The 22,271-nt window shown below is 38.2% G+C and overlaps 1 protein-coding gene across 4 annotated transcripts in view; it reads right to left on the bottom strand.

The window, feature by feature from the left end:
- Positions 1-22,271, bottom strand: part of diaph3 (diaphanous-related formin 3) — a 391,776-nt gene that overhangs the window by 118,702 nt on the left and 250,803 nt on the right. For all 4 annotated transcript variants that reach the window (XM_073876167.1, XM_073876164.1, XM_073876165.1 and 1 more), the window contains 2 exons: positions 20,372-20,536; positions 1,477-1,612 (listed from right to left, as the gene is read on the bottom strand). In XM_073876167.1, coding sequence (XP_073732268.1) covers positions 1,477-1,612; positions 20,372-20,536 — 301 coding nt within the window. The remainder of the gene's footprint in view (positions 1-1,476; positions 1,613-20,371; positions 20,537-22,271) is intronic.

The raw sequence follows: 22,271 nt of genomic DNA, 5'->3' as shown, positions 1-22,271 counted from the left end.
TCAGAAGGGGATAATACCGCCCCTTAATCTGCACTATCCAACAGCGACACTGCCATTTAGTGCAGAGATCAACTCTTTTGCATTTAAAGCGACACACCCAAAAATTTTTGCTCACACCTAAAAAGTGGCAATTTTTACATGCTATAATAAATTATCTATGTTATTTTGAGCTAAAACTTCACATATGTGCTCTGGAGACCAAAGATGTATTTTACATCTTAAAAAAGTCTTTAATATAGGTCCCCTTTATGTCTCCTTTAATATCAATTTGTAACAACAGGGTGAGTAAATGATGACAGAATTATCATTTTTGGGTAAACTATCCCTTTAAAGGTGGGGTGCATGATCTATGAAAGCCACTAGGTGTGTTCGACTTCATGCAGCGCTGCGCAGACTGATCGGCGGCTGACTTGAAGCAGGGCATGCCGGTTAGTAATTTTGCCCGACTTTAGCTGGCGCTGAAGGCACGTGACTGTGTCGCATAGTTTTAAAGTACCGCGAGAGCGTTTCGAGAGTATAAGGCTAGCTCAGCCAGTGCAGTCTTCTCCAGAGTGGCTGCACGGAGTAGTGATGACACAGCTCTTCGTGATTGGTCGCCTCACTTATGACAACAAATCACATGCGTTTCAAGTTTAATCCAACCTTTAGTTCCATTAATAAACATTATAAATTCACGTTTTTGTAACAGGAAAAAACACGTTTATATGCATAAATATGTTATATTGTGTCGTGAAATAAAATGAAAATACCAAACTCTATTGGTATTAATAATGTAGGCTTGTTTCACGTTATTTTCGGGCATACAGTATAAGCAGCAATTAAAATATTCGATATAAAATGTTTCTGGTTGCAACTTTTTATTAAATTCTAATGTAGTTCACTTCATTTGCGATTAAAAAAAGGAATCACGGCACACACGTCACTACGGCAAGCAGCAGGTGTCCGGCTTGACGACTCCGTCTTCAGGTCTTCCCTTGACTGCAAGCGGCAAACCTCGCCGATCGGTCTGCGCAGCGCCGGATGATCTCAAACACACCTAATGTTGATATTTGAAGTCACCTAAACAAACACGCCCCTACCCCAATAGAATCTGGACCTTCCTTTGATCGGTCCGCCCCACATATACGCAACCCAGGCAACGATGTCGGTTAGTAGACACTGATTGGCTAGAAGTGTGTTTTGGTACTCGGCCTGACTCCTTTTTCCAGTGTTTTTAAAAAATCATGCACCCTGCCTTTAAGTGAATTTTTTAAAATGGCCCATAAGCTGTACTCAGGGTAACAGTTTAAAAAATTTGAAAATGAGGAAAACACAGATAAACACTTGATCACGCTCACTCATATTCCACCCACAATCTGTGTAAAACAAAAACCTAAGATGCTGGGACTTTTTAATCCATCTTCAAAAGTGATTTTATATAGCTTACACTTACAAAAACTTTAAATGAGTTACTTCTGTGACTGATAAACATCTTACCTGTGTTGACCTCCAGCAATCTCTTCTTCTTCATCTGCCGCTCCCGTTTCTCTCGTTCGGCCTTCTCTTTGGCTGCCCTTGCTTTTCTTTGCTTCTCCTCCGCCTCTCTTATCCTTCCATTCTCCTTTACTGCTTGCTGGAGAGAGGAGAGAGAGAGAAGGAGGGAGTTAGAAGCATAAAACCCTTAAGACATAAGTGGGGACACAGAACCGAATATTAAGAAGATTGTCAAATAAAAAAAAAAATCACAACTACACTTACTAAACAATGTCATATGAGCATGACATCTAATGTCAAGCTCTAAAAAGGACAAAACCATTAAAAAAGTTATAGCAGGGGTTTTCAAACTGTGTTTTTAAACAGTTCAGTCCAATTAGAGACTAGCAATGACAAATATTTGAATATGACATACCAAAAAGGTATTTTGGTTTATACTTATATACCATTAAAAAATGACTATTATTGTTGTGGGTCCTGAGATAAATAAGCTTTATGCCCAGCTGCACTACTTCCTGTACTTCAGCCACCTTCTTGTTTCCGGTCTGCCATTATTGGACAAACTGATTAATCCAGGTGTGCCTGACCCCAGTAGTCACAACAACATTAATCAGACACACCTGGATTAATCAGTTTGTCCAATAATGGCAGACAGGAAACAAGGAGCTGGCTGAAGTTCAGGAAGAAGTGCAGCAGGGCATAAAGCCTGTTACACCTGTTAAAATTAAAAGTTTGGGAATCCCAGGCTTAAAGGTGCGGTGCATGATCTCTGAAAGCCAATGTTGACATTTGAAATCACCTAAACAAACACGCCCCTACCCCGATAGAATCTGGTCCTTCTTTTGATAGACCCGCCCCACACATATGCAACCCAGGCAACAATGTCGATTTGTAGACACGCCCCTTACTGCTGATTAGCTACAAGTGTATTTTGGTAGTCGGCCCGACTCCCTTTCCCAAAGTGTTTTTCAGAAATCGTGCACCCTGCCTTTAAAAGGGTTGGTTTACCCAAAAAAAAAGTTCTGTCATCATTTACTCACCCTCAATTTGTAACAAGCTAGTATAAATTTCTTTGTTCTGCTGAATATAAAGGAAGATATTTTGAGCACTGTTTCTAACCATTTTTGAACACCATTGACTTCTATAGAATTTTTTCCTACTATGAACTTGAAAGTGAGTGAATAATGATGAAATTTTAAAAAGGAAAGAAAGAAAGAAAGATTATATTATATGTAATAGACATTAAAATATACATTTTTCATCTAGTATTTGTTAAGTTCAGCAAACAGTATAAATCAGCTATACAATAAATCTACCAAAGCTATGTAAAGACAGTATCATCGAACGCATGTGTGTTGTCGTGGTTACATATCTGGTCAGAACTTTACCAGTTTCTGTTTGTTTAACTTGTACTAGTGGCTAAAATTATCTCTGGAACAAATGAAGAGTTTGGTTCCAAAACGCAATAAATCCATTTTGACAAATTTCGGTAAAAACGTGTTTTCTATACCAAGAAAGTGACAAGATGAAAACCACTATTTTCTGTTACAAACTTTCCCATAGCATCTTTAGGTTATAAAAACATAAAAAATTCAAATCCATAACTTGATTTTCAACGATTTATTATAAAAACGAATTATTTTTTCCACAAAATGCAATAAATCCATGACAGTTTTTGTTTCAAAATGCTAAAAATCTATTAATTCAAATGTACAAATGTGCATTCATCTTTGCCATTTTATATTCATTTAGTTGAACAGTTGTACACACTGACTAAAAAAATAAACATTAATGTAATTTATCAAAACACTTACTTTGTCATATTAGGAACACTGTCATTGCTGCGGTTATACTTGTACGTCGTAGCTTAACATTTTTCACAGCGATCAGCTGTAAAATGTTTTGGTCCTGCTCGATTTTCGTTGACTTTGATAATGGAAAGGTTTTTCATAAGCTTCCCTGGGGTCAATGTGTTAGCATGAGAGAAGCTTGATGCTGTCGGGAGAACAAGCAGCCGTCTCCGAGTGCCTCTCGTGTAAATTATTAGATGTTGATGGCGTTTCTTTCCCGTCACAGAAACCATCACAGGTTTATCAATGCAATTAAAGTATTATTTTGTTTTGTTTGTTGATCACGAAGTACAAAGTAGATGAGGAAAACTAGGATTCCGTGTACTCAACGCGCCGCTATTGTTTGTTTACATTGCGTGGAATGGTGCGCTGTAATCTGTGGAGTGGATTTATTGCGTTCTGTAAAAAAGGAGGAGTGGCGTTTATCGCATTTTGGGAAAAAAGGGAGAAAAGATGACAGAATGACACGGCGGATATTGAATTTTGTGTAAAATTAAGAATTTACTTTTAAATACTGACCTGATGTAATACTGATTTTGGCAGTAACTCATTTTTTTCAAAAATGGCGTTTATTGCGTTTTGGAACCAAACTCTTCAAATAATGTCCTAAAGACAGGGGAGACGGCGATCCTGAATTACCACTATGTGAAGGGAGGTTCGGCAGCCGGTTTGAAGATCTACATGTAGGTGACTTACGAAATGTCTCCAGTTGTATAAGACAATTATTTATTCTCTATTGGCTTTGAAACTTCAGTAAAAAAAGTCAGGATAAAGTTTTGAGTGAAACACCAGCATTATAATAGAGAAGTAAATGTGTTGCTCTTTAGATTATGATGCAAATGTATTCAAATTGTGTAAAAAATGGGAAAAATGAGCATGTGAAAAAGAGACAGAAACAAAACCAAGATAACTCGAATAAATAAACCACAACAGAAAGAAAGAAAGAAAGAAAGAAAACAGATATGAGTAGGGTAGAATGAAAGGCAGAGGAGAAAACATAGTGAAACTGTAGTAAGAGACCTCTCTTTAAAAAAGCCATTTTCCGCCGGGTTTTGAAAACGTTGGAGCACTTCAAACATTTTCAGATAAATTTAGGGGGCAAAAACAGACTAAAATATCCCCTCCTTCCTCGCTTTCTTTCATTTTGGACCATTAGCGGTCAGAGAGGGTTGTTAGAAATCTATAACTGCTCTTTTGGTTTGATGAGGGCTACTTTTCTCGACGTAAGAACACTCGGGCAATCAGAACGAGCTATCAAAAAGAAACATCATTAGAGCAGTCACCTTGTCCTAACACTTCATCTGCCTCTTTCTTTTGCTCTCCTTCTCACTCAACTCTTAAAAGCCTTCTCCAGATAATGGATGTATTTGTAAGTGTGTGGAACAGAGCCAGTGACACACCTCGCGAAGGTAGAGTGAAAGAAGCAAAAGAAGTTTAATGAGAAAAGACAGAAAGAAATACAGTAGCAAGAGAGATCACAGAGAGATAGTTCAACCCCACAAAGAAAAATAAAAGCAACGTCCGTGAGGAAAAAATGTGGGTGAATTATACACACACATACTGCATAAAAGATTTAAAACTTTTTTTATTCCTAAAAAGGTGCTGTAGAATAAGAAAACTGTATTTACCTAGGCATAGATAAATAATAAAAGTACATGGTAATGGCATATCGTGAGCCTCAAACACTATTGTTACCTTCTTCTATTGTAAACCTTGTGCATGCAAAAATCCGCTGGAAAACAAGCCAATCACAACATAACACCAACTGTGACATTACAGTCGGGATGTATGCCTCCAACATTAAATTAATTACAATGTTAAAATGCTAAAAGCAAAGTTGTGACTTCCGAGTTAGCGCTATATGCTAATGCTATATGCTAGCGTTTAGGCTACCAAGTTCTACTATTGACATTACAGTTACGTCCTGCAGGTCCATACTGAAAAAAACACACAAATTTACCACTCAGAAATGTCCATTAACAATCTCTGAATAATTTATTGTTCCTCAAAATCTGTATCTTCATCTGATACAGGCTCAAACCTACGGTATATGTTAACACAACATGTTATAATAAATTATCTATAAGAGATTTTGAGCTAAAACTTCACATACGCACTCTGTGTAAGGCTGTAACGATTAATCGTGCAAATGCGCGTTTTCTCAATGAATGCATTTTAATGAAATACGGTGAAATCCCGGAACATCCGAAAGCCAGGGGGCGCTCTCATGCAGAAACTCCCTTTGTGCCACAGAAGTAGCAGCATTACAAACGCTATTCCAGGAAATGTCTACAGGAATATTTATATCGGTCTACTTCAAATTGTTTCAGGTATTTTCATGATAATAAAGAATATTTTGAATGATTTTTATTTAACGAGTGTTGCTTTTTTTAAATGCACGTTATAAACGACTCCGACTCAATGATTTTAGATTGATAAGGACTTCCTACTGACCAAGCTGTGCATGAAACAAAGAATTGCAGCCTTGCGATTCAGAATCGATTTCAGACAGGCATTTTTAATGGACACGCGATTTAATCGTTACAGCCCTAACTCTGTGGACATCAAAGATGTGAAATGTCCCCTTTAAAAGAACATGATTCAGTCAAGTAGCTCAAACATTTTGCTCCACATCCAGTTGACTTATTTTAAACATGTTAATTCAACATGACTTTCAGTTCCCAGAATGCTCTGCATGAGACTGAATCATGAGAACAAAAAGAAATTAAGTAGAAAAACTTAAGTGCCATTTTATGCATTTGTTCCATCTACATGAAGTAATTGAGTAGAACTTACATGCCTATTTCATGTTGAGAAAACTAGACAATTATGTGGAAACACATAATTATGTAGATTCACTGGAAACATTGAATCATTTTTAGCCAACGAGCTATATTTTTGTAGCCTGGGGTTCCATCACGCTGCCTTGCGCGCAAATTTATTCACGCTGCACGTCTAGCATGGAAACTATGGACCAATTTTGCCCCTGAAATAGGGAACCAATCACAAAATGGGGAGGAGCAGCAAGACGATGACGACGTCTATGCGACACACCGAAGCAGTTTTGTTTATCCAACACGGCAGCCGATGTGAAGTTACTTTTCAATGCAGCCTTAGATAGTTTTCGAAGTAGTTCTGAATGCAAGTTTATAAAAAAAGAGCAACTTTTGCCGTTAAACAATTTCATATGCAAGAAGGATGTTTGGATATGGCAAGACATGATAGCCACAGAGTTTTATAGGACCAACCTGCTAGGCATCATCGTTGACAAAGTACAATTAACTTATAAATGGTAAGTGGTATTTATTAATATCATATTGTCATTATGCCTGTACTGTGGTTGTCACGGTGCCACTAAGTTGTGTTGCTTTTCAATATCAATATACAGCTACCAGTTTAGTTGCATAGCTTTGTTTGCACACGTACCCGATAAAAGTTGTTTACGTTTAAATTTAAGTCGCTCTACATATGTCATCTGGTATAATTGAAACGATTGGCTATGAGCTACGTACAGACGCATTTGATAGACATTCGTAGGGCCGAATAAACGGCTCTGGGCATTCGTAAACCACGCCTCAAATACGAGAAAATTAGCATGTGTCTCTATGAGACTGGTCTGGTGTTAGCCAGGCTAATTTTTTTAAGTGTTGCCTTAAAACATTTTGTAATATTTTCCTTTATACCTCTGACAAAAGTTTTTTTTTGCAATAATAGTGCAGATCATTATGAAAAAACAAACCCAATGCATAAAAATCCCAGCTAAATTTTGGATTGTAAATCGGAAAAGCACATTTTGTTCAAAAGACGAGCCAAATTTGTTTGCCAAAAAGCAAATTTGTATTTGTTAGGGTAACCTATTTGCCTTCTGCTTTGCTTTTGCATTCTGGGATTGTGGCTGCATCATAAGCATGCTTTCATAACATCGTTAGACTTCATATCATAAAAGAAAAATCAGCAACACAGCAGGACAAAAAGGTTGCAAGATTAAATTAAAAAAAGCTAGCAAAGGCTTTGTTAGGTTTTTTAACACTAACTGTATTGAATGGGACACTAAAATTAAGCAAAGGTGCATGATGTTACACAAACACACTCCAGTATATTTAACACAATATTGTACATTATATTTATATATAGTATATCTTGGATAAAACCTATTACTTTGGCAAACCGGTATCTTAATGTCCTTTAGCCACACCTGACCAAAACACTTCAAAATTCAAAAAAACTCTTCATACTTGCTCTCAGAGAGGATTGTGGGATTGGCAAAAAGCCCCTAGTACATAGCTAAGGCAGACATCGCTGTCTATTTGCAGTACAGCTCACAGATCTCCAACAGATCCTGCAGCAGTGGCCCCTTAAATGAGCAGGAAATATGGCTATTGACGACGGGCCAGGACAGAGTATAAGTCACATGATAACGAGGCTTATTCCCTGTTGCGTGCGGCAGATTACCGACACAGTCTGCGATCACAGTAAATCCTGACGTTGGGAACAGGATAGTTAGATGAAAGGTGGGCTAAATCAGCTTTCCTCTCCACGGCACTGTGACTGTGCGCACACACGTATCGCTTTAAGCACTTTCATTAGAATTAGGAGAGAATGAAAAGCAGCGGTGTGTGACCTCACGCATCGTAGCACGGACATCAATATCAACACTAATACAAGAGAGGGATTCATAATGACGCTGCCCTTCTATCACAAGGGTCAAACTCGACAACACTTCAAACTTTTATTCGACTCTCTATGGCTCCTGAGGGCGTCGCTAATGCCGGTTCAATGCTAATTTCAACACTTTTAAAAAATTCTGTTTTGAGTCGACTTTGGTTTCTTTGAAATAGTGAACTAGGTGAACACTCCCAAATGAAGCAATTAAATTATTCAGAAAGGCTACCGTAGAACTTAAAGAGCAGTTCACATGTCATAAATTTGCTAAATCTGACTCCAAACCAGTTGTGTTCTCTATCCTCCTCAACAGGAAGTGATGTCGCTGGTGCCCTGACCCTGGTTCTCAGCAGGTGGCTATAATGGATATGGCACAGATGCAGTTTCATCAATTCGGAAGCACATCACAGGCGGAGGTCTTATCCAACGTGCTCTGCTTTGTGCCTTGTGGCCTCATCTGAACCGCGTTTGACAGGTAAGTCAATGCCACCTTCTCTCACAAAGTGGCTGCAGTGTTTAGGTAAAGCATCAATAGCAGTGTAGTGCAAGATTGTTGGTACAAGTGTTCGCAGTCACAACGATTAAGACAACAGAGCTCTGGTGTACGACAGCAGATGGGCTTTCCCTGTATGCTGCGTAAACTACTTTAATAACAGCTCAGAAATTTTTTTGCAGATATTACGTAGGCTGAGGATGTTCTATTAGGCCTATTCATCAGCGTATGAAAATCACAACATAAGAGCTTGTCAAATCCTAACATAAACACCAAGAAGACGTTTAATTATTTAATTATAACTGTGGAGTTTATCAGAGCGGTAGGTATCCATGTTAAAAAGGCATTATTATATGCTTTTATGCATTTCATAATCCTATAGGATACAACAGGCAGCCTTCACTTGGATGATATCCTTTAAAAAGGTCCTAATATGTACCATTTAGGTACAGATGTGTACTTTAAAAGAAGTACCACCCAAGTGACAGCTTTTTCATAATCTTTAACACCTTTCGATTTGACGCTTATTAAAAGAGTCAAGATAAGCTTTATTGTCATTTCAACCATGCATAGCAGTGCAGTACATAATGAAATAAGACAAATTTGTATATGCATACAAATAAATAAAGTAGCGCCGACCAGTACAATATTGCTCTGATTCTCTTAAGAGAATCCTTGTAAACATTCCTATACATATTTTAGAACATATTTTAACCCCAAACAGACAAAATGGTAAAGGAACACATATGCAACTTTAAAGGTAAACTTGATTTTTTTTAATTAAAGCCACTTAATGATTATTTTAATGGTAATTTTGAGGTATTATGCTGCGTACACACCATATGCGAATCAACCATGTGCATGACTAGATTACATACAGTACAAAGTCGACACAAATAGACACGGAGTAGACACGAATAGACACAAGTAGACACAAGTAGACACGAGTAGACACGAGTAGACACGAGTAGACACGAATAGACACGAGTAGACACGAGTAGACACGAGTAGACACGAATAGACACGAATAGACACAAGTAGACACGAATTAACACGAATAGACAAGAGTAGACACGAGTAGACACGAGTAGACACGAGTAGACACGAGTAGACACGAATAGACACGAATAGACACGAATAGACACAAGTACACACGAGTAGACACGAGTAGACACGAATAGACACGAATAGACACGAATAGACACGAGTAGACACGAGTAGACACGAGTAGACACGAATAGACACGAATAGACACGAATAGACATGAGTAGACACAAGTAGACACGAATTAACACGAATAGACAAGAGTAGACACGAGTAGACACGAGTAGACACGAAAAGAGACGAAAAGAGAGAAATAGACGCAAATAGACACAAACTCACGCGGACGCGAATTGGGTGGTGCAAATGATACTTTACCTTAAAGGACTTTACCGGAAGTTACATTTGTCCTACGAAAGCCGTTTATGTTGTTACTACTGAAACTGTCTATACCAGTGGTTGTCCCCCTTGTGTAGGGTGCATCCCTTTGCAGGACCCCCAAAGAAAATTAATGACATAAAAACATTGCGCACTTAGAATTTGAATGAAACAAAACACATTAAATGATACAATGTAGTGATGTTGGTTAATGGCTTTATTTTTTTAGATTTATTTACAATGGATTTATGATCATGTATTTTATAAAATGACTTAAAACGGGGGTCCCCCGGCACCATTTCACAGTTTGAGAACCAGTGATCTACACACATTAGGTAAATGTATGGTGAGAGAGGGGGTGTAGGGCTTACACACAGTCCTGTTGGCTGTTAGGCCATAGTCAGCATCTGTGTGTGATGACTGATGAGGATTTAAGGGGAAAATCCCACACACAGCTGAGTTAAGGAAACTCCTCTGAACACACTATCCATCTCTGTGGCCACCACACACCATTACACACCATTACTGCGCAATCTACACTGATGGGCCTTTCTATCTTTGGACATACTTGATGATACCTTACATGTCTGGCAATTTTTGTTTCTTGATACTGCAAACAAAATGGAAAACAAAAGTAGATCGCTACTATTAAAATCAATTTAAGTGTAAAGTCCGATATTAAATGTGTTCTCAGTAGGGCTGCATAACGATTAATCGAAACTAATAGTTTGAAGAATAAAAGTTTTTGATTTACATCATATGTGTGTACTGTGTATAATAATTATGTATAATAAATGCACACCCATACATGTATAATTTTAATAAAAAAATATATATTTTATGCATTTATATTTATATATAATATAAATTATAAAAAAAATCTTAAATATGTACATGCATGTGTGTGTGTGTTTATATATACATAATTATTATACACAGTACACACATACAGCGGGGAAAATAAGTATTTGACACATCAGCATTTTTTATCAGTAAGTGGGCTATTGACAGAAAATTCCACCAGATGTAGCCATCAAGCCAAATATTAAATTCATACAAAGAAATCTGAACATTTAAGTATACAAGTTGAGTCATAATAAATAAAGTGAAATGACACAGGAAATAAGTATTGAACACATAAAGATAACAAGGTGCAAAATGGCATAGAAAGCCAGGAGATCACCTGAAATATGTCAGTATTAAAAGAGAAACCCTGCCCCCTATACTAATTGATATTAGCTGCTTTAGTCCTAATCATGACACGCCTAATCATGACGCGCTATATATATGATGTAAACAAAAAATGTTATTCTGCAAACGATTAGTGGTGATTAATCCTTATGCAGCCATAGTTCTCAGTTTGTCACACCACAGAAAAATGTGTTATTAACCACCAAGCCAAATTTAAATGATCAAAAAATGCCAAGTAAAATAATTTAATCGGCAGGATTATCTGCTCTCAAACGCTGGGGGTGTGTCCGCTGTTGGCACTGAAACCACGCCCACTCACGGGAAAGCTGCTGTCTGACTTAACTTTCAAATACGGCCACAACCTGAATGAATGTTTGTGATTGTGTTACTGGCGGTGCCATGCTCAGTGGCTCTAATGCGTCATCGAATCACTGTTTTAGCCCCGCCCAAATAATCCTATACACAGAAAAACTGTTTAATGGTGTAACTCCACAATTGGGTACTACATAGTTCACAATCTTTGTAACATGTTTCAACAAAACATTTATAATGTGTTTAGAAACAATACTCTGAAATGACTTTACATGGACTTTAAGATGTCTACAGCAACAGTATGTAATGTGGTGGGTTGCGACACTGTGACTTTGCCTTTAGTCGAACAACCTGCTGTTTCTATTTTTGTTGCTCTTCACAGCTACTAGAGTGACTTTACATGCAAGGTTCATCTGCATTTCATTTTCAAGCATCAAATGTCTGAATATGTCTGAATGTCTGCTGTGAACCTTATTTGTTGTATATTTACATAACATCTGACAGTACATCAAGCCAGCTGTAATCCCATAAAGACTCTGATTTAAATCATTTTGGATGATAAAATATGCACTCGAAACTAGGAGTAAAATTGCTATGTTTCTTTGTGAACATAGTATCATAACACAGTCAGTTATGTCAACGTTCAGCAGCGGAAACGAGAGCGCTAACAGCTTGCATTTGTCACTCCCTGGTGAAAAGACACATCTGTGCGAAATGTTTGCATTTAGTTCTTCGGTCTGCAAAACTTCTTTCTCTTTGAATCTATTTTAAATCCACGTGTTAACTTTCAGACGAGTCTCTGTGTGAAGTGAACAAAGTGTCGAAAAGAGTCTAAAATGCTGTTACGAGTGATTGATGCCTGGCAAACTTTGTGTACAGAGCTGAGGCTCTCATAAGACATGCCTTAATATAGATCACAACAGCTGCATATCTACCTCAAATAACCCAGACGCTAATCTGATCAAACCACTCTCTCCACGAATCCGTTCTGCTTGTGCCAAGCCGAATGTGTCTGATTAAACCCCGCCCACTCTCCCATAACACAGCTAGCCAGTAGGGGATAAAACTCCTCGCTTCTCATTTGCATAAATGGCCTTTAACTCTGTTAGGTGGAGAGCAAGGGGAAGAGATAAACACGGGGTGCAGAAATTAGGATGAAACTCTGCGTTCTCCCTCGCCCTGAAATTGCCTGTTTTCTCATTATAGAGTTGGTCTCCATTTACTAGCCATCGTTTCAACTTAATTACTGAAGTCGTGCCAGGACTGAGGCCTTCACTATTTCCCCACTCACTCGCGTCCAATTCCGCTTGACAAGAGACAATTCTGGGAGATACAGAGCTGCTAACGTAGGGTTACAGTGAGCGAAGCTAATTTCACTATAGTAATTGCTTTGGCTTTGAACGAAACGGCACCGTTTTGTTTACGTTAAGCAGCAGAGTCAAATTGGAGGAAATAAACTTCAAAGAAAAACACTTGACTCATCAAAGCCTATCATCAAGCTTTCTATACAAATATCAGTCAAATGTATGAAATTTTAACCAATGCCAAAATGAGAACACAATCAGAAACGTAACTCTGATGCTAAAAAAACATGACTAGCTAAACAAACATCCTGTAAGTCAGGCAACCTAAACTGAGCACAACCAGGGCAAACCAAACCCCATATTCTAGTGTCTATGTTGCACTAGATTTGACAATAATTGTCAAAAATGTTTTGACGGATGTACTTCATCAATGTGAGTAGCTGGTGGATTGAGATTTGTGTGAGAACATAAACACTAAGATTGTATATTTAATTTTCTGGTTAAGTGTTGCACCCAAAGCTTTCTGTAATATCGATTTGATTATTGGGGGTCTTGACTCAAGACAAACAGTTAACAGCAGCACAGCAGGTTTCTGTAAAAGCAGTCCAGGACTGAGCAGTCAACAGTCACTAGGGTTGCCAACTGTCCTATATTTCAAGCCTAATTTATTCAACTTGATCTCACGGAAATCCGTGTTACGGAAAATTTGATCACTTTATCCGTAGGAAAAAATTGTTGTGCTCTCAATGCTTCGTCAGGTGCGTAGAACCAAGAAGGATATGAAGAATTAGGTAGAGAAAATGGCTGACCGCACACTGAATCCAAAAAGACTCTAGAAAAGTCTAGAAAGTACAAAATGTATTTATTTATTAAAGTGCATAGTGCAAAAATTTGAATTAAAAACAGAGAAACCTGAGCAAACGTTGCAGCAGCTTGCTATGCTCATAAATTTTGTACTTTCTAGACCTTTCGAGTCTTTTTGGATTCAGTGTGCAGTCAGCCATTTTTTCTACCTAATTCTACATCACTATCCTTGACCATGGCTGTTTCTCAATATGTGTTCTTCAGAGATCTTGCGTACTTGTGTTCTCACTCTACGTCATCATTAACTGTCGAAGTTCAATTCCAATTCTCAAGAACACAAGTACAGAGGACGCATGAAAATACCCGGATGTGTTCTTGATATCGAGGATGCATCGAGTGCAGACTTCCGCGCTGAAATCTGGGGAGGTCACGTGACCAACAGGTAGATCGCACACATCTTAATTCTCACAAGTGCGTTCTGTGTTCTCGCGACCTTTTCAGTTCGTTCTTCCAAGGTCACTTGGCAAGACCAGTCTTCACGAGCACGCAAGTCCGTTCTTTGCGTTCTTGGTATTGAAAAACAGCCCATGTCACGGAATTCACCTTTTTCAGTGACGGGACCACATATGTCTTTTCCGTGTCACTCCCACGGATTTCTCGTGTCATTTTATGTATTGTTTTCTCATAGTTCTATATTCTAACTATTGTCGCTTGGGGTTAGAATCTCTTTCTGTTACATTTTTAGACATCCAAACCCGAACTCTAACCCCCAACTCTACATATAATCATTAATAATCTAGAATGTGTTCATTGTTCTGTCATAGTTTTATTTGAGTGTTTTTAATAAAAATATTTGCATTTTCACCATGACGTGTACACCCCGTCCCTTTGATTGCCCCGCCCCAGTTAATCGAGTACTCAGTTCTTTAGACCTATGAATTAATCGAAATGACATAAATGCACATCCCTACTAATAGCACTTACATTTTATTGCAAACTACATTGTTAGGAATACTAAATAATGTGCACTAATAATGTGTATTTATAGTCAACATAGTTAACGCAATCTTGTTTTCTCTATGTGCCACCCGGGATGAATTTCAACCCATTAAGCTTAAAATGTATACTTGGGTTCTATTTTCAGTAATAATATGTGACGCTTCCCCAAATTTCAGCAAAAAAAAGCAGCAGCATAATGTCACTGGGTATGCTTTAAAAACAGTCGTTGTGTTGAAATGAGCTTTTATTGCCAAGTATGCTTGCTTACACACATAGACTTTTCTTTTTTTCAGGAAAAGAAGCTTGCAGAGAACAGAAGACAGACAAAGTAAGACAGATATCAAATATAAAATAAAAATCTATAGGGAAAAAAAACACAATGCCTAAAATGATGACTAGGTAGACAGATGGCTAGGCTTTGAAACAAAGTCATTGTAAATGAAAGAAATTATGCTACCCAGACAGCAGACAACTCAGGGCCTGATTCGCACCAGATCCCCTAACAAGCTGCCAACTTCGACGAGGATCCAGTGCAAATCCGCCCCGGAGTCATCCGCTGTCTGGGTATTTACTGTATTAAAACCATGATTTTCATATACCTGACTAAATATAAATATATGCTAATGAACATTTAATAAATACCAGTTTTTGGGTTGTACTGAGAGATGAGAACCCTGGTATTCTGTTCTATTCTTTCTCTGCCTGCAGGTCATAGCGTGTTCACTCACTTTCTCTTGTCTGTCTACCATTAGCCACGGTCAATTGGATTCCTGTCAGCACTGCCGAACTGCTGCTGGTCTATTTCAAACGGGTGGGTGAGCAGAGAGGGAATGCTCATACACGCATACGCACACTAAAAGACTCCCAAACACACATAGTTCAGTGTAAAATGACTAGCACCCATTGCACTCATGGCTTAGAAAGAATAAACGCAATTTAACATTTGCATCTCTGAGTGTGTTAGCAGATCAGAGTGTCGCATTCACCTTTAAACTCCATCCTGTGCCGGTCAGTCTGCTATGCAAAAGACGGCTCCAAAGTTTAAATGGTTTGATGTGGGTGCATGTGTGGTTATCTGCTGAAAGGCAAAGTTGCTGGCGATGGGTCAACAGTCTACTGTAGGAATGAAAGAGTGTGGCTGGTTGCCACAGCAACTCCCACCGAACAGGATTATGGGATGCGGCAAAGCTTTTGGTGGAGGAATGAATGAGCTTGCGCAGCTCTCTTGATCTTTAGCCTCATAATTAACTAGCTGCTTAAAACAATTCACCCCCTTTTTAGGCATTTTTCAGTATTTTATAAATTCCCAGAACATCCTGCAGCTTAGAGCGAAGTGTGAAATCAAATTACAATTATGTTGCCTAAGAGTCCCGTCTCAAATCCTTGTGATTTAATTTTCAAAAAGCACGGATCACAATGTGGCCGCAAAGCTTTTCACGGTTTAATAATACTAATACTAATGTAGCAGATTTGGCAACCCTAGGACATAGAAAATATATAAAGAAAAGAAAATCTGGCAATTATGCTATAAAGGCGATGTGTGTGTTCCAGACAGGCACAGAAGTATACCTAAACAACAATTGTGTGTCCGAACCATCGATTCAAAGCGACCTACACCTAGACATCATTTTGGGCATCGTGGGGTGTTCAAAATATCACATTAAAGTAGGTTACCTACAGTAGGAACATTTTGAGGCATCATAATCTCCCTAGAAGGCATTTTGGGCAACATTCACATTTCAGCTGACATCCTAAACAGCAGTTTGGCATCAGAAGGGCATACGAAGGATCAGATTAATGCAACCTACCTGTAAAGTATATATAGGCATTATTTGAATGTTCATATCACGGGCATGGTAGGCTAATTTTTTAGTGGCATACCTATATAATATAGGCAGAAAATTGAAAGACTGCCAGGAGAGAGGATCTTCATCATCTCTTCACAAATTCAATTATTCACAAGCGTCTGATTGGCATGAATGGTCATTCTCTGCTGCACCGCATTATTACTTTCTTTTTTACTTCTTTTTCATTTAATTCTCTGTATGACTTCTGAAATTTTCCTTACTTGAGTCCTCTTTTTGTCTCTTTTTCTTTGTTTCTGTCACTTTCCTCAAAAAAAGAGAGTATGAGAAAATGTGATGACAAAGTGAGAGAGTGTGTATGTACGTTTGCCTCCACTTCTGGGAATCAGTGAAGCAACGGCCAAAACAATCTCTATCCAAACACAGACATCACGTCAATGTCATTCTGGAGAAAGAACAGTTAGGGGGGAGAGAGAGAGAGAGAGAGAGAGAGAGAGAGAAAGAGAGAGAGAGAGAGAGAGAGAGAGAGAGAGAGAGAGAGAGAGAGAGAGAGAGAAAGACTGACTAAGCATGCATGGGTGCACACAGTTGCATGTGTGTTTGTTTCTAACATGCAGGAATATGTGAGTCTATCTATAGTGTTGCAGTAAAGGTGAATATGTATGCAGGCCGGTAGCCTCCTGGTCTACAGCTGGTCCCCTGCCACTCCTCAGCATTGATTTAAACACGCTGTTTCTAAGGGCTCAAAACGTACTGACCTGGAAAAGGACCGATAGAGGGAGAGATTCTGTGTAAGAGAAAGAAGAAGAGACAAGACTACAGAAAAAGATCAAATCTGCTGTATGATTGGCCAGACTCTTTTAAAAGCCATCAGCTACGGGCATTCTATAGTACAGTATACATGATATCAAAACTAACACTGTTTATTTCCCTAATATACATGTCTGCTCTTACTGTGCTTGATTTATAAATTAAGAGTTTGGTTCCAAAACGCGATAAACAATTTTTTTTTTCAAATTAGTTACCACCAAAATCAGTATTGTATTAGGTCAGTATTAAAAAGTAAATTCTTAATTTTACGCAAAATCCGATATTCGCAGTGTTATTCTGTCATCTTTTCTCCTTTTTTTCCAAACCACGATAAACGCCAGTCGTCCTTCTCTGCAGAATGCAATAAATTTGCTTAACCAACCACAGCGCACCATTCCATGCATTGTAAAAAAATAATGGTGGTGCGTTGAATACAAACAGAATCCAATTTTTTCTCATTTACTTTGTACTTCGAAACGTAAGAAACGTAAGCCATCAAAATCAAATAATTTACATGAGAGGCACTCGGGCAAAGAAAAATTCCCGGCTGTTCTCCAGACAGCATCAAGCTTCTGTCATGCTAAACATTGACCCCAGGGGATCTTATGAAAAACGTTTCATTATTTTACACGAAGTCAGCTAAAATCAAGCAGGACCAAAACATTTTACAGCTGATCACTATAAAAAAAAGTTCAACAACGCAACCCAAGGATGACAGCAGCAATGACAGTGTTATTAATTTGACAAAGTAGGTGTTTTGATTAATGCCATTAATGTTTATTTTTAATCAGTGTATACCACTAGTCAACTCAATGAATATAACATGGCAAAGATGAATGCACATTTATATATTTATTCAATAGATTTATAGCATATTGAGAAAAAGAACTTAGCAGAGATGTGTGTGTGTGTGTGTGTGTGTGTGTGTGTGTGTGTGTGTGTGTGTGTGTGTGTGCTGATTTGTGTAAAAAAAAATGTAATCTAACTTAAACATTTTTTGAATGACAGAGCCAAAGCCAAAAAGCGTTAAGTTGTGCCCTGCTCTCCCCTACTTTTGTTTATGTATAACAAAAATCAGTCCTTCAACATAAATGCAGTTTCCCGCAGCACTTTGCAGTTCGGGCGGCCCGCCTAAACTGGGAAACCCTACCGCTTTAACTAGGTCGTCCAAAAAAAAATAAAAAAATGCTGCACAAAAGGCCGTCAAGTGCATCTCTGAGAATAGCACGGACGCGCGCCGCACGGCCAAATGAGAGAAAGACGTGGTCCGTCACTGTCTGGAGCAGGGGTGGGCATTCATGGTCCTGGAGGGCCACTGTCCTGCAAAGTTTAGCTCCAACCCTAATCAAACACACCTGCAATTCCCAATCAAATGCTTCAGTATGACTTGGAAATGAAATTAAGGTGCATTTAATTAGGGTTGGAGCTAAACTTTGCAGGACAGTGGCCCTCCAGGACCAGGAATGCCCACCCCTGGTCTGGAGGATAACTAGTAGCCAGTTGATAAAACATCTCAAAGAATAGCGCAGATGCAAATGCTCCGTCAACTGTCTGGAGGATAGCCAGTTGATAAAACGCGTTTCTGTGAGAACTGTAAGTGGACTTATGTTTTGGGTTTATTGGTGCCTGTTATTGTATTAGTCTATAGTTCTTGCAAATTTAAAGTAAATTAGCTGGTGATTTTTGTTGTTTGAGCAACCTGCTAGCTAGGTTTCACGTGCCTATTGATTAGATATAATTGTTGAGCGCTCTTGCTCACGTTATTTATGTGCATTATTTACATGCTACAGTAGTTAAACTCCTTTAAGATAATGTAATTAATAGTGGAAAATAATCAGTTTTTACAATCTTCGCGCTTTTTATCATCATTCACCAGACGTTCTACAACATCTGCTTCAGTTTGTGTTTATTAACCCTTTAGTTTCACTTCATCACGCAGCTTTTTCATTAGAGCAGTGGTTCTCAAACTGGGGGCCGGGGCCCCCAGGGGGGCCGCAAGATGGTGCCAGGGGGGCCCCAGTTTTATGAAATTTTATAAAATACATAAATTTATCATGAATTCTGTGTAATTTAACCTAAAAATATAAGGCTACTAACCAACAGCACTACTTTGTATAATTTAATGTGTTTTGCTTAATTAAAATGTTAAGTTTTAGAACAATTTAAATGTTACATTTACAAAAAAATTCTTTGGGGGGCCGCATAGGAATGCACCGTACACAAGGGGGGCCGCACGCTAAAAACATTTGAGAACCACTGCATTACAGGTATCTGTTAAAAACATTTAATTCATTAATAATCTAGTATGTGTTCAATTTCTGTCATAGTTTCTTCAAAATTAAGTTTTATTTGAGTGTTTTAAATATAAATATTTTCATTTTCATCATGACGCGTACGCGTCCCACACACCCGGGCCAAACCCCCTTAACTAACACATTTTCTGCGGGGAACCCTGTAATGGATAAAACAAAAATGTATGTAAGACAATACTACAGACTGTACTTGTTTGTTTTTACCTCTCATAGTGTCTACCTCAACTACAAAGTTTATACAACAAAACACAAACAAGAAGATTTGCTCCTAAACATGGCAGTGTGTCACTTTCGTGCTTCGTTCAGACTACCAATTTTGTTCAATCACATTTTCTGTTGCTGAATTTGTTGTTTTCATCAGTGAGTGTGAAAACTACAGTGGAAGCTGCTCATTGAGACTGGCAGTTCCAGTTCCTCTCTCTTTATTGGACTGGGAACAGGTTTCAAAGACGCACCGCAGGAGTGCATTATCATGCAGCTGATGGTGGACCTACCGTCAGCTCATTCCCTAAATTTCTGCATTTCCATCATGAAATCATTTAAAATAATAAAGGCGACGAGCTTCGTCTCATCATTGTAGCAGCCAAGTGGAAAATAACTTTGCATTTCAAATGGCTTTTCATAAAGAAGACAGGCGGCTTCCCTTTCGTCAGATTAGTGCACTTGAACCTTCAGAATAGGAATGAGCAAAGTGTTTGAAAACACACACACATGCACACACACACAGATGAAGACAAAGCTCTCAGTCTCTAAAGTGTTTGTGTAACCCGCACGTAAAGTCATCATACTGGGACGAGCAGTATTTGGCTGTTAATTACCCAGCATTCTCCAGTCCTCTTGTTCATTCGAGTTATTACTTCTAATACCACACACACACACACACACACACACATGCACGCACGCAGACACATGATCAGGCAAGTAGTGAAGGTCTTACCGTGAACATGGCTCTGAAGTTGCTCAGATCAGTAAAGAGTTCCTCCACTGAGGTCTTCTTGGAGTCGATGGCAAAATACTCCAGCATGTTGAGATAGAGAGTCACCATGTTCCTATTCATGATCACCAGCTTCTGGTACTGATCTCTTGCATGTGTGGAGAAACTGTGAGAAATTATTGTCAAGGCCTCAAACCAAAGAATGGGAATGAATACAAACTATGAATATGTACATTGCATGTAAAATGTATACTGTATGGTAAACAAACAAGTTGCATTAATAAACAACTAGTTACACTAATAAAGCAATACCACTGTTTTTTGGTAGCTTACACCATATTTGAGGACTAGCACTTCTTTGAAGCAAAAAAAAAAAAACACCAGTTACCTTCTATGTTTGTTAAATATAGGAATGAGGCACAAAACATGGCTATGTTTATTATAATGGCAACCATTTTGGTTCAGGGTTAAAAAAATTAGGGGCCTGTTGCATAAACACCCAGTAAGTTAATACTGTTTCTTAAAGCAACACTATATAGTTTCCATGTAAAAATGACTTACAGCTCCCCCATGTGGTTGAAAAGCGCAACAGTGCCTGGTATCAGACACTCTTCTGCAGGCAGGGGGAGGGGGAGGGGCTGTGTGCCCTACCCTCCACCGCCACTTTCAGAGTGTGCTTGTAGCAGCTAGGAGGCTGCTCAGGTTGCAGCAAAAGTACAATTTGTCCAGTTAAAAGTTGTTCTATCACTGAAATAATTTTAGAGACATTATTTAAAGTTAAAAAAACTACATAGTGTTGCTTTAAACACTAGACTGACCAACTAGTAATAATTATTGTTAATCAGTAAGTCTAAATTAACTTAAGACTAGAGATGCACAGATATTAAATGTTTCTGCCGATATATGCTGATATCGATGGTTATAAACTTGCATTAACTAAATTCTGAAGATTTAATTTTAATTTTTATGTTATTAATTTACATAATGACCATTAATATTCCATTAAACTAGTGATTTTTTTTACATTTTCTATACACACAGCTCAAATTTTCCTGTTCTCTTTTGATTGACATGATATATCGGCCATGACTATCGGCTGTTTTTAATAGTGGAAAAATGTGTGTATTTTTTTACAGATACCGATGATTGGCCGATATATCGGTCCATCTCTACTTAAAACAGTTATGATCAGTTTTTAAGAAAAAAAATTGCTGACTAGTAAGACTAGTCTAAACTGTTTTAATAGTGGAAAAATGTGTGTATTTTTTTACAGATACCGATGATTGGCCGATATATCGGTCCATCTCTACTTAAAACAGTTATGATCAGTTTTTAAGAAAAAAAATTGCTGACTAGTAAGACTAGTCTAAACTGTTTATGCAACCAGCATCAGAACATTAATTTAGTGATTTTTTCCCCCCGAATTTACAGTAAAAGTGGTTGGATGTTGGCCATTCAGCCAATGAAAAAAACAAAAATAAGTCCTTCAACATAAAATTTATGGATAAAACGAAAATGTATTAAAGAGCACCTATTGTCCGATTTACATTTTTACATTTCCTTTGGTGTGTGAAGCTTTGTTTATAGTCGCACTTTGGTCCACAACGCGAGCCACCGCTGCACTATTTTTTGAACTGCCAGGGGGCAACGCGAGTAATCAAGTTAAAACTAACACAAAGAAGAGGATAAAAGTCGTCGTCCGCTGCAACAACCATGGTGCTTCTAACATCAGAACTTGATATATAAATATGAGAACATGAATAAAACAACACTTATGTCTTTATTAAACATTATCATTTAATTAACGTTTTTACTAAACAAGCAGTACAGACATCTTAAGGTTTGTATTTTATTCCTTTTTGCAGTTACAAAAATTGCAGTGCACACATCCAAGCGAAATGGG

The sequence above is a fragment of the Misgurnus anguillicaudatus genome, chromosome 14, assembly GCF_027580225.2.
Source record: "Misgurnus anguillicaudatus chromosome 14, ASM2758022v2, whole genome shotgun sequence".
Classification (NCBI taxonomy): Eukaryota; Metazoa; Chordata; class Actinopteri; order Cypriniformes; family Cobitidae; genus Misgurnus; species Misgurnus anguillicaudatus.
Note: the sequence above shows the minus strand (reverse complement) of the source record. Positions and strands in the feature narration are given on the sequence as shown.